At 39.2% G+C, this 13,943-nt stretch overlaps 1 protein-coding gene across 3 annotated transcripts in view; it reads left to right on the top strand.

Annotated features, from left to right (window-relative positions):
* Window positions 1–13,943, top strand: part of TBC1D15 (TBC1 domain family member 15) — an 86,619-nt gene that overhangs the window by 56,315 nt on the left and 16,361 nt on the right. For all 3 annotated transcript variants that reach the window (XM_035002124.1, XM_035002122.1, XM_035002123.1), the window contains exon 11: window positions 13,618–13,734. In XM_035002124.1, the coding sequence (XP_034858015.1) occupies window positions 13,618–13,734 (117 nt within the window). The remainder of the gene's footprint in view (window positions 1–13,617; window positions 13,735–13,943) is intronic.

Genomic DNA, 13,943 nt, shown 5'->3' with positions numbered 1-13,943 from the left:
CTGAGATCATGACCTGAGCCAAAATCAGAGAGTCAGCTGCTTAACCCACTGAGCCACCCAGGTGCCCCAATTTGGTAGCATTTGTAGACATAAAGACAAATGATGAGTTTTTTTTTTATTTCAATTCAGTTAATTAACATACAGTATATTAGTTTCAGAGGTAGAGTTCAGTAGTTCTTCAGTCTTATATAACACCCAGTGCTCATTATATCACTTGCCCTCCTTAATGCCCATCAGCCTGTTACCCCATCCCTCGGCCCCCCTCCCCTCCAGCAACCCTCAGTTTGTTTCCTGTGATTAATAAGAGTCTCTGATGGTTTGTCTTCCTCTCCGATGTTGTCTTGTTTTTTTTCCCTCCTGATGCGATCTTTTTGGTGATAGTACTTTTGATTATAAAGTTTTTATTTATTCATGTAAGTAATCTCTATACCCAGTGTAGGGCTTGAACTCATAATCTTAAGATCAAGAGTTGGATGGTCCTCTGACTGAGCCTGCCAGGTGCCCCAGTACTTTTGATTGTAAAAGAACTTTTTTTTTTTTTTCTGAAAAATAAATTATACCAGAATAAACTGTGCTTTCCTCAGGTTAAGGCAAAAGGTTGGGAATCTTGAGGCATGTGGTTAAGTGAAGTTTCCAGTTGAAGTCTCCTGCTGTTTTCTTTCAGTAGGGAAAATGGTAATGGACTGTTTTTTCCTGCTTGGACATAAAATATTTGAACTGGAAGGGATCTTACAGATTAAGTAATTCAGTATTTTAAGCCTTTTCTTTTTTTAAGTTTTAATTTATTTATTCATTTAAGTAATCTCTACACCCAGCATGGGGCTCGAACTCATGACCCAGAGATCAAAAATTGCATGCTCCCCCTGACTGAGCCAGCCAGGCATCCCCCAAGCCTTTTCTTTCCACATGCCATATCATCTTCCTTTTTTTATCAGGCAGCAGTGATAATGGCTCTGATATTCTCAATCTGTCTTGTGTCCTATTCTCCCTTTGCCAGGAATTTGGAGGAAAAATGTAGATGTTTTAAATCCCCATAATATAATTTGAATTGAGCCATACTTTAGTCCAATTTTTTTTTTTTCATTTTTAGCAGATAACAAAATTGAAGCCCAGAAAAGGTTAGTAAATTGTCTTTAGTCATCTTTGTAGTTTCATAGCCCAGACTCATTCATAATCGGGTCTAATTCCTAATTCAGTAGCCTTTTAACTATACCATGCTGTCTACCAGTAGAAGTATATAGTAAGTTGGTTTTAAAGCATTCTTTTTCTATAGTAGTTTTTCTCAAAAGTGTTTTTTTGGAAAGATTACCAAAAGCTTTTTTGTTTGTTTTCTTTGGTATAAATTTGCTTTATTAGAAAATACACAGGTAAGCTGTAGATCTTGCTGTTAGTGCCAAGAAGTTGGATTTTGTGAAGAGAAACTATTGGAGCATTTTAAGTAAGACCATTTTATTTATATTTTAAAATCAGTATTTCTCCTGTATGGAAAATGTATTGAGTCAAGGTAAAGTAGGAACAAGGAGACCAATAAGTGGGAACAACTATAAGCAACAGATGGTAGCAATGGAGATGTAGAGAAATAAATGCATTCAGCTTATATTTTGGTGATAGAATTGGTAAGACTTTCTGATGTATGGAATGTAGGATATGAAGAGGAAAGAGAATTTAGGATGGGACTATGTTTCTTGCCTTGAGAAATTGGCCACTTACGGAGATGAGGAGAATGGGGTATGGTGAAATTGAATTAGGTGTTACTTATATATTCCTTAAGGTGACACCTACAAATGGAAAGTCCAGTGACTAGTTGAATAATCTGGAGCAGTCTGGTTAGGAGATATAAATTTGGGTATTATCAGTATAAATATCCACGGGAATAGATAATGTCACCTGGGGGGAAAAAGAGGCAGATAAGAAGGCCCAGGAATCCCAGTCTTTAGAGCAGTGGTTCCTAAGTTTGGCTGTATGCTAGAATCACCAGGAATCTTTTTGAAAATCATGTTCATTATTTTAAACATTCATACATTCATTCAATAAATATTTACTTAGTGCCTCTTATGTACTAGGCTCTCCCCTAGGCTCTGGCGATTTATTAGTGAACAAAACAGACAAAATACCCTCAAGAAGCTTATATTCTTGTAGGGAAGAACAGACAGTAAACAAGGTAAGTAACATAGGTAGTATGTTAGTGATAAGTGCTAAATAGAAAAATAAAGCAGCCAAGATGGTTAGGAAGTTTATGTGATGTTGTAGTTTTAACTTGGGTGATCCGAGAAGGCTTTTACTGAAAAGATGATATTCGAGTAGAAACTTGAAGGGGGAAGGTTGAGCTGTGCTGATATCTAGGTGAAGGACATTCCAGGTAGAAAGGAACAGCGTATGTTAGACTTGTTTTCACCCCAGGGTCGCTGCATGTTTGAAGTATAGCAGGAAGGTAAATGTGGTTAGGGAGTAGAATATAGAAACTAATGAGGTCAGAGAAACAGTGGAGGAATAGGTACAGATCACATAGAGCCTTGTAATTCATTATAAAGACTTGAGCTTCTCCTCTGAGTGTGAGGGGAAGCCTCTGGAGGGTTTTCAGCAGGAGAGTGATATAATCTGACTTTTAAAAATCACTCTGGCTCCTGTCTGGGGAATAGCTATGGGGGGCAAGGGAGGACATATAAAGATCATGTGAGGCTATTGCTATAATTCAGGTGAGAGATGATGGTTGCTTGATACAGAGAGCTAGTGGTTGAGTGGATGAGATTTGAGTAGAAACTTGAAGAAACAGTGTATGCCATGCAGCTATCTGGACGAAGGACATTCTGAGCAGAGGGGAACAGCATGGTCTAGACTTGTTTCTGCCTCAGGGCCTCCATATGTTTGAAGAAGAGCAAGGAGGAGACTGGTATGGCTAGAGTCAAGTGAATGGGAGGGGTGGCATGGAGTGAATGATTGGGAGAGTTCAGTGTTCGTTTCTATATATATTTTGAAAGTTTAACGTGTGTGTGTGTGTGTATCAGTGTCAGACAAGAGAAGCAAAGACTCAAGAGTACTCCCAGAGTTTTTAAGGTGAGTAACTGGAGGAATGGAGTTGTGGGTTTTTTATTAAGACATGGAAAACTGTGAGAGAAGCAAGTTTGGAAGGGAATATTTGGAACTTGGTTTTGGACATGTTTAAGTGTGAGAATGCCTAATGGATGTCCCTATATTAATATGTACAGTAGGAGGTAGATATATAGGGCTGGAATTCAGGGGAGAGATAGGGGCTGGAGATGAAATTTAGAGGTCTTAAGCATGTAGATGGTGGGAGACTAGATGACATTGCCAAAGGAGTGATCTGTTTAGAAAAGTGTGGGTCCAAGAACTGAGCCCTGAGGTACTTTAACTTATAAGTAGGAACAATTAGGAGAAATCCACAAAAGAGACTCAGAAGAGAGCCAGAGAAAAAAAGAGGAAATCCTGAGAGTTTGTCCTTGAAGTTGAGTGAAGAAAGTGTTTCAAGGAGTGACTAGGATGTCAAGTGAGCTGAGGACTTGGATTCACCATTGCACAAGGTAATAAGGAGATCACTGGAGATTTTGATTAGAGAGGAGTTTTGGTGGAGTGGTGGAAGTGACAACCTGATTGGACTGAGTTCAGGAGGAAGCAGGAGGAGAGGACTTGGAGACAATATATACAGCTCTTTTTTGAAGTTTTACTGTAAACAGATGGAGACAAAATAGGCTGCTGTTAGATGGGAAAGTGAGGTTAAGTAAGGTTTTTATGAAGATGAGAGAAACAACAGTATGGTTGAAAGCTAGGTGAGAATGGATCGAGTAGGAAGAAAAACTCATGAAACTAGAGAGGGAGACAAGAATTAACTAGGGCAGTATCCTTGGTGGATTTCATGCACTAGAGGAGGGGTTAGACTTAACCACCATCATGGAATCTCCTTTAGAGTGATAGGATAGGAGACTGTGTGAATACAAATGCAGTTACGTGGTTAAAATAGCAGGATCCTGTAGAAGTTCTCTTTGGATAACTTCCGTTTTCTCAGAAATAGGAAGCAAGGTCCTCATCTGAGAGCTAGAGTTGGGAAGAGATAACATGTTGGAGGCTTGAGGACAAAGGAAAAGATATAAAATAGTTATATGAATGGGGATAAGGAATGGATGAACAAAATAAAGCATGATTGCCAGGCAACATTGGGGCCCATTGAGGTTAGTGATGGCGTATATAAAATGGGGTCTGTTGGCATGGTTGTGTTTTCTTCCATCTTTAGCTATATCAAGATGGAGAGTTGGATTTAATGAGGGCTTTTTTTTTTTTTTCCGAACTTAAGTACTAATTTTCTTTCTAGAAATAGTTTCTAGAAGTACTTTCCTTATAAAATTTTTTTTTTAAAGATTTTATTTATTTATTTGAGAGAGAGAGAGAGAATGAGAGACAGAGAGCACGAGAGGGAAGAGGGCAGAGGGAGAAGCAGACCCCCCGCTGAGCAGGGAGCCCGATGTGGGACTCGATCCCGGGACTCCAGGATCATGACCTGAGCCGAAGGCAGTCACTCAACCAACTGAGCCACCCAGGCGCCCTAAAATATTTTTATATATCATTTTGATTCCTTTTTGTTTACTGCCTCGCATGACACTTCTAAATATTACAAGAGGAAAGAAATGCAGATAGTTCATGAGGGTACAAATAATTTTTACCATGTTTAAAACCTCTGTTAAGGCAGATATTCTGTATTTCATTGTGACTATGTAAATTGTGCTTGAGTTAATTAAAAAAATAAACTTATGTACCCGCTTATCAAGACTGATTTGAGAATGAAAGATTGATATTTTTTATTTTTTTTTTGTTTTTATATTTTAAAGATCTTATTTGAGAGAGAGCATGAGCAAGGGGGGGAGGGGCAGAGGGAGAGGAAGAAGCAGACTCCCCACTGGGCAGGGAGCCCAATGCAGGGCTCTATCCTAGGACCCTGAGATCATGACCTGAGCCGAAGGCAGATGCTTAACCAACTGAGCTTTGATGTTTTGATGTTTTTAAATGCTGTTTTTAAATTTTACATTTATTATGCTTTTTTTGATATAGCTTTTCTTTATTTCTTTGAAAAACATATCCACAATTCTATAGATATATACTTGCTTTTATTGAACCTAATATAGTGTATTTTATTTTTTATTTTTTCTGATTTTATTATTTATTTATTTTATTATGTTAATCACCATACATCACATCATTAGTTTTTGATGTAGTATTCCATGATTCATTGTTTGCGTATAACATCCAGTGCTCCATGCAGTACATGCCCTCTTTATTTTTTTTTTTTAAAGATTTTATTTATTTATTTGACAGAACACAAGCAGGGGGAGTGGGAGAGGGAGAAGCAGGCTTCTCGCCAGGCAGGGAGCCCAATATGGGGCTCGATCCCAGGACCCTGGGATCATGACCTGAGCTGAAGGCAGACGCTTAACGACTGAGCCACCCAGGCACCCCAGTACATGCCCTCTTTAATACCCATCACCAGGCTAACCCATCCCCCCACCCCCCTCCCCTCTAGAACCCTCAGTTTGTTTCTCAGAGTCCATAGTCTCTTGTGGTTCGTCTCACCCTCCGATTTGCCCCCCTCCATTCTTCCCTTCCTGCTATCTTCTTTTTTTTTTTTTAATATATACTGTACTATTTGTTTCAGAGGTACAGGTCTGTGATTCAACAGTTTTACACAATTCACAGCTCTTATAGCACATACCCTCCCCAATGTCTATCACCCAGCCACCCCATCCCTCCCACCCCCCACCACTCCAGCAACCCTCAGTTTCTTTCCTGAGATTAAGAATTCCTCATATCAGTGAGATCATATGATACATGTCTTTCTCTGATTGACTTATTTCGCTCAGCCTAGTACCCTCCAGTTCCATCCACGTCGTTGCAAATGGCAAGATTTCATTCCTATTGATGGCTGCATAATACTCCATTGTATATATATATATACCACATCTTCTTTATCCATTCATCTGTTGATGGACATCTTGGCTCTTTCCATAGTTTGGCTATTATGGACATTGCTGCTGTAAACATTGGGGTGCACATACCCCTTCGGATCACTACATTTGTATCTTTGGGGTAAATACCTAGTAGTGCAATTGCTGGGTCGTAGGGTAGCTCTATTTTCAACTTTTTGAGGAACCTCCATACTGTTTTCCAGAGTGGCAGCACCAGCTTGCATTCCCACCAACAGTGTAGGAGGGTTCCCCTTTCTCCGCATCCCCGCCAACATCTGTCATTTCCTGACTTGTTAATTTTAGCCATTCTGACGGGTGTGAGGTGGTATCTCATTGAAGTTTTGATTTGGATTTCCCTGATGCCGAGCGATGTTGAGCAGTTTTTCATGTGTCTGTTGGCCATTTGGATGTCTTTGGAAAAATGTCTGTTCATGTCTTCTGCCCATTTCTTGATTAGATCATTTGTTTTTTGGGTGTTGAGTTTAAAAAGTTCTTTATAGATTTTGGATACTAGCCCTTTATCTGATATGTCATTTGCAAATATCTTCTCCCATTCTGTCAGTTGTCTTTTGGTTTTGTTGACTGTTTCTTTTGCTGTGCAAAAGCTTTTTCTCTTGATGAAGTCCCAATACTTCATTTTTGCCCTTGCTTCCCTTGCCTTTGGCGATGTTTCTAGGAAGAAGTTGCTGCGGCTGAGGTCGAAGAGGTTGCTGCCTGTGTTCTCCTTTAGGATTTTGATGGACTCCTGTCTCACATTGAGGTCTTTCAACCATTTGGAGTCTATTTTTGTGTGTGGTGTAAGGAAATGGTCCAGTTTCATTCTTCTGCATGTGGCTGTCCAATTTTCCCAACACCATTTGTTGAAGAGACTGTCTTTTTTTCATTGGATATTCTTTCCTGCTTTGTTAAAGATTGGTTGACCATAGAGTTGAGGGTCCATTTCTGGGCTCTCTATTCTGTTCCATTGATCTATGTGTCTGTTTTTGTGCCAGTACCATACTGTCTTGATGATGACAGCTTTGTAATAGAGCTGGAAGTCTGGAATGGTGATGCCACCAGCTTTGCTCTTCTTTTTCAACATTCCTCTGGCTATTCGGGGTCTTTTCTGGTTCCATACAAACTTTAGGATTATTTGTTCCATTTCTTTGAAAGAAGTGGATGGTATTTTGGTAGGTATTGCATTAAATGTGTAGATTGCTCTAGGTAGCATTGACATCTTCACCATATTTGTTCTTCCAGTCCGTGAGCCTGGAACGTTTTTCCATTTCTTTGTGTCTTCCTCAATTTCTTTCATGAGTATTTTATAGTTTTCTGAGTACAGACTGTTTGCCTCTTTGGTTAGATTTATTCCTAGGTATCTTATGGTTTTGGGTGCAATTGTAAATGAGATCGACTCCTTAATTTCTCTTTCTTCTATCTTGTTGTTGGTGTATAGAAATGCAACTGGTTTCTGTGCATTGATTTTATATCCTGCCACTTTACTGAATTCCTGTATGAGTTCTAGCAGTTTTGGGGTGGAGTCTTTTGGGGTTTTCCACATAAAGTATCATATCATCTGCAAAGAGTGGGAGTTTGACTTCTTTGCCAATTTGGATGCCTTTTATTTCTTTTTGTTGTCTGATTGCTGTGGCTAGGACTTTCAATACTATGTTGAATAGCAGTGGCGATAGTGGACATCCCTGCTGTGTTCCTGGCCTTAGGGGGAAAGGTCTCAGTTTTTCCCCATTGAGAATGATATTTGCTGTGGGTTTTTCATAGATGGCTTTTATGATATTGAGGTATGTACCCTCTATCCCTATACTCTGAAGAGTTTTGATCAAGAAAGGATGCTGTACTTTGTCAAATGCTTTTTCTGCATCTATTGAGAGGATCATATGGTTCTTGTTCTTTCTTTTATTAATGTATTATATCACATTGATTGATTTGCGGATGTTGAACCAACCTTTCAGCCCAGGGATAAATCCCACTTGATTGTGGTGAATAATCCTTTTAATGTACTGTTGGATCCTATTGGCTAGTATTTTGGTGAGAATTTTTACATCCACGTTCATCAGAGATACTGGTCTGTAATTCTCCTTTTTGATGGGGTCTTTGTCTGGTTTTGGGATCAAGGTAATGCTGGCCTTATAAAATGAGTTTGGAAGTTTTCCTTCCATTTCTAATTTTTGGAACAGTTTCAGAAGAATAGGTATTAATTCTTCTTTAAATGTTTGGTAGAATTCCCCTGGGAAGCCATCTGGCCCTGGGCTCTTGTTTGTTGGGAGATTTTTGATGACTGCTTCAATTTCCTTATTGGTTATAGGTCTGTTCAGGTTTTTTATTTCTTCTTCTTTCAGTTTTGGTAGTTGATACATCTCTAGGAATGCATCCATTTCTTCCAGATTATCTAATTTGCTGGCATATATGTTGCTCATAATATGTTCTTACAGTTGTTTGTATTTCTTTGGTGTTGGTTGTGATCTCTCCTCTTTCATTCATGATTTTGTTGATTTGGGTCATTTCTCTTTTCTTTTTGATAAGTCTGGCCAGGGGATTATCAGTCTTGTTAATTCTTTCAAGGAACCAGCTCCTTGTTTTCTTGATCTGTTCTACTGTTCTTTTGGTTTCTATTTCATTGATTTCTGCTCTAATCTTTATTATTTGATTTCTCCTGCTGGGTTTAGGCTTTAGTTGCTGTTCTTTCTCCAGCTCCTTTAGGTGTAGGGTTAGGTTGTGTATTTGAGACCTTTCTTGTTTCTTGAGAAAGGCTTGTATTGCTATATACTTTCCTCTTAGGACTGCCTTTGCTGCATCCCAAAGATTTTGAACAGTTGTGTTTTCATTTTCATTTGTTTCCATGAATTTTTTTAATTCTTTAATATCCTGGTTGACCCATTCATTCTTTAATGGGATGCTCTTTAGCCTCCATGTATTTGAGTTCTTTCCAACTTTACTCTTGTGATTGAGTTCTAGTTTCAAAGCATTGTGGTCTGAAAATATGCAGGGTATGATCCCAGTCTTTTGGTACCAGTTGAGACCTGATTTGTGACCTAGAATGTGATCTATTCTGGAGAATGTTCCATGGGCAGTAGAGAAGAATGTGTATTCTGTTGCTTTGGGATGAATGTTCTGAATATATCTATAAAGTCCATTTGGTCCAGTGTGTCATTTAAAGGCTTTATTTCCTTGTTGATCTTTTGCTTAGATGATCTGTCCATTTTAGTGAGGGGGGTGTTAGAGTCCCCCACTATTAATTGTATTGTTGTTGATGTGTTTCTTTGCTTTTGTTATTAATTGGCTTATATAATTGGCTGCTCCCATGTTAGGAGCATAGATATTTACAATTGTTAGATCTTCTTGTTGGATAGACCCTTTACGTATGATATGGTGTCCTTCCTCATCTCTTATTATAGTCTTTGGTTTAAAATCTAATTTGTCTGCTATAAGGATTGCCACCCCAGCTTTCTTTTGGTGTCCATTAGCATGGTAAATGGTTTTCCACCCCCTCACTTTCAATCTGGGGGTGTCTTTGGGTCTAAAATGAGTCTCTTGCAGATAGCATATCGATGGGTCTTGTTTTTAACCCAGTCTGATAGCCTTTGTCTTTTGATTGGGGCATTTAGCCCATTTACATTCAGGGTAACTATTGAAAGATATGAATTTAGTGCCTTTGTATTGCCTGTCAGGTGACTCTTACTGTATACTGTCTGTGTTCCTTTCTGGTCTGTGTTGCTTTTAGGCTCTCTCTTTGCTTAGAGGACCCCTTTCAATATTTCTTGTAGGGCTGGTTTTGTGTTTGCAAATTCCTTTAGTTTTTGTTTGTCCTGGAAGCTTTTTATCTCTCCTTCAGTGACAGCCTAGCTGGTTATAGTATTCTTGGCTGCATATTTCTCTCATTTAGTGCTCTGAATATATCCTGCCAGTCCTTTCTGGCCTGCCAGGTCTCTGTGGATAGGTCTGTTACCAGTCTAATGTTTCTACCATTGTAGGTTACAGATCTCTTGTCCTGAGTTGCTTTCAGAATTTTCTCTTTGTCTCTGAGACTCGTAAGTGTTACTATTTAGATGTCAGGGTGTTGACCTATTTTTATTGATTTTGAGGGGGGTTCTCTGTGCCTCCTGGGTTTTGGTGTCTGTTTCCTTCCCCAAATTAGGGAAGCTCTCTGCTATAATTTGCTCCAATATACCTTCTACCCCCTCTCTCTTTCTTCTTCTTCTGGGATCCCAATTATTCTAATATTGTTTCATCTTATGGTATCGTTTATCTCTCGAATTCTGCCCTCATGATCCAGTAGTTGTTTATCTCTCTTTTTCTCAGCTTTTTTATTTTCTATCATTTGGTCTTCTATATCACTAATTCTCTCTTCTGCCTCATTTATCCTAGCAGTTAGAGCCTCCATTTTTGATTGCACCTCATTAATAGCCTTTTTGATTTCAACTTGGTTAGATTTTAGTTCTTTTACTTCCCTAGAGAGGGTTTCTCTAATATCTTCCATGCTTTTTTCAAGCCCAGCTAGTATCTTTAAAATCGTCATTCTGAACTCTAGTTCTGACATCTTACTAATGTCCGTATTGATTAGGTCCCTGGCAGTCGGTACTGCCTCTTGTTCTTTTTTTTGAGGTGATTTTTTCCATCTTGTCATTTTGTCCAGAGGACAATAGATGAATGAGAGAACAAGATGCTAATGGGGTAACAACGACCCCAGAAAAATATACACTAAACAACTCAGACCTGAAACCGGGGGAAAAGAAAGGGAAAGAAAGAAAAAAAGGAAAAAAAAGAAAAAGGAAAAGATTAAGAAAAATAGAATATGATCAAATATGATCAGGCTGGTGCATAGATCATTGCCACACACTAGATTTTGGGCATATTTTCGTCTGTTTGAAGAAAGTGCCTCCCAAAATTTTAAAGAAAGGAAAACTTACATATATACAAGAAGAGGAAAAAAAGGGAGAGAATGTGATCAGGCAGGAGACTAGAACAAAGCCATGCACTAGAGATTTAGGGTATATTTTGGTTTGTTAGAAGAAACTGTATCCCAAAATTTTAAAGAGAGAACAACTTATATATATACCAAAATAAGGTTAACTACTATGAAGGGATAGAATATGATTCTAAAAATGAAAACTAAAAAAGATTTTTGAAAAAGGGAAAAAGAAAAATTCAAAAGAAAAAAAAAGGAAATTAAAAAAATTAACTTTGAAAGATTAAAGAATCAGGGGGGAAAAGCCATGAATTCTACGTGCAGTATTCCCCTAGTGCTGGCATTTTTCTGTTCTCATTGATCCATAAGCTTGGTCTTGGGGGCTGTTCTTGCTGATCTTCTGGGGGAGGGGCATGTTGCCGTGGTCCCCAAATGTCTTTGCTGGAGGCGGAATTGCCCCACCCTTGCCCGGTCTGGGCTAAGTAATCTGCTCGGGTTTGCTCTCGGGAGCTTTTGTTCCCTGCAAGCTTTCCGTACAGCTTTGGAGGACGAGAGTGAAAATGGCGGCCTCCCAATCTCCACGCTGGAGGAGCCGAGAACTCGGGGCCCGCTCTTCAGTGCACCCCCAGAGAAAAGCAGTCACTCCTGTCTCCCCCATCTCCAGCTGCACTCCGTGCTCACCCAGCCTGTGACCAAGCATTTCTATCTCTGGCACACGACCCCGTGTGGAGTCTCCAAACCCAGCAGATCCCTGCAGTGTGTTCCCGCGCTGCTCCTCCCGGGGGAGGAAGGGGAGTCTCCCTGGATCTGCCGCTTGTTGGGTCCCTGCTGGAGGAGCAGTGGCCCGACTATGCCATGGGTCACTGGCAACCCTGAGCTGAGAGCCCGCGCCTCAGCTCCATCTCTGCAGCCGGCTTCCCGGCTCCGATACCTGGGAGCTCTGCCGCACTCAGGCACCCCGGTCTTACTGTGACCCCGAGGGTCCTGAGATCACACTGTCCCACGAGGGTTCTACCCCCCGCTTAGCCACTGGAGCGATGTCCCTCAGTGGAGCTGACTTCTAAAAGTTCCAATTTTGTGCTCCGCGGCTCTATCACTTGCCGCTAGTGGCTGACTGTCCTCCCGAATATCGCCTTGGATTCACTTCTCTGCACGTCCTACCTTCCAGAAAGTGGTCGCTTTTCTGTTCGGAGAGTTGTTGCTATTCTTTTCTTCGAGCTCCTGTTGAGTTCGTAGGTGTTCAGAATGGTTTGATCCCTACCTAGCTGAATTCCTGGGACGGACAAAATTTATGTCTCCTACTCCTCCGCCATCTTGCTCCTCCAATATAGTGTATTTTAATAGAAAGCTATAGTATTGTTCTCATATTTTCTTTTAAATGCCCTTACAGAATCTAAACTCATGTCATTTTCTATTGTTAGATTCTTCTCTGTTGTAAAATACCTCCCCACCTCTAAACAAGTACAGGCTTACCCTGCTATCTGAAAGTAGAGTGTTCCTATGAGACCTTTTGTAAGTCTGAATGGTGTAAAGCAAAGAAATAATTACTATTAACTTATATGGAAGATTTTTTAAGCATTCCCAGACTCAAAAAATAACCTCTTTTAGGCTTTTTGCTAACAGATACACAAAATCAATCAAAATACAGCACAGATGCCCCAGACACGGTTCAAAGCTGTGGTGGCTTGATGCTGAGATGTTGAGTATAGGTCCTGGGGAAGGAGTGTGAGTGTAGGTCCTGGGGAAGGAGCATGGTGGGGCACCTTTAGCTGCCCAGGGCGAGTGCTGGCTCTGTAACCGTTCAGTGCAAAACAAACCCTGAATGCTCTTTTCACTTTTTGTCGTTTTTTTTGTAAAAGTGAAAGTCTTTGGATTTCTTTTGGTTAATGAAAACAGGTTCTAGTGTAGGTCTTTTGTAAAGATAAAGTGGTGTAATGCAAATTTTTGAAAAGCAGGAGTACCTGTATTGAGAATGTTTTCAATTTATTCATTTTAAAGTGGGGGGGAGAGGTCAGTTATAACTTTTAAACAGAATTGATTATAGAGTAGATTAAACACTTTTGAGTTTCTTTAAATTATTTCTTCCTCATTTACTGAGGGATTCATTTGGGGAATACCTTTTTAGTTGTAAAGCCTTCCACAATAAATTGCTGCATTTAATAGGTATTAGTGTTTGTGAATTGAATTGTCAGTACAACTTGGGATACACTCATGGTGATGTTTCCAAACCTGTTTTTAATATCATGAAATCATTCCTAGCACAATGTGGGTTTTCATTTTTCAAAATTAAAATAAATTGTTTATACTAATATGTAAACTGAATAATTTATATATGAGAATAAGGAAGTTATTTGTCCTGAAGATGACTGTGGACATGACAAAGAAGTTGATAATGAATGAAGCAATGTGAATGAAACAAATCTCTTTGATTACACTTGATTGTGTAGTAGCTTTTTTTTATTACTATTTTCAAGTAATACTGCCTATCACATGCATTCATGACTAGCATTTTTATTGCTAACTAATGTGAATTATTGGCATTGCTTTAAATTAATTAAAAGTGTTTTCTACTATTGAAAAACTTCTATGTTTAGATAAGAATTGAAAAATATTTGAAAATATACCCATGAGGAAGTGGACTGATTTTTGAAAAAATTCTAAAATCTTACTTTATTGCATATCTGAAATGGAATTTGATGAATTTTTTTGAAAAGTTTTCAAATATATGATGATTTTCCTCTTCAGAAAAAGATGTTAACAGAACAGATCGAACAAACAAGTTTTATGAAGGCCAAGATAATCCAGGGTTGATTTTGCTTCATGATATTTTGATGACCTATTGTATGTATGATTTTGACTTAGGTAAGTTCTCTTCTAATATCCTAATTTTAAAAGATTTATATATATTTATTTTAGAATTTAAATTTATTAACCTGTTAGGCATACGTAACAGCTCTGTGGGCTAGTTTCTATAGGGATTGTTCTATTGGACTGGAAACTTGGAAGGCTGTGATTCCCCGATTGTGCACCGAAGAGCACTGGGTTGCCACAGCATACTTGTGGGGCAATGT

This window comes from Mirounga leonina, unplaced genomic scaffold, assembly GCF_011800145.1.
Source record: "Mirounga leonina isolate KUSES-001 unplaced genomic scaffold, KU_Mleo_1.0 Mir_126, whole genome shotgun sequence".
Taxonomy (NCBI): Eukaryota; Metazoa; Chordata; class Mammalia; order Carnivora; family Phocidae; genus Mirounga; species Mirounga leonina.
The sequence above is the reverse complement of the archived record's forward strand: the minus strand, read 5'-3'. Positions and strand labels throughout refer to the sequence as shown.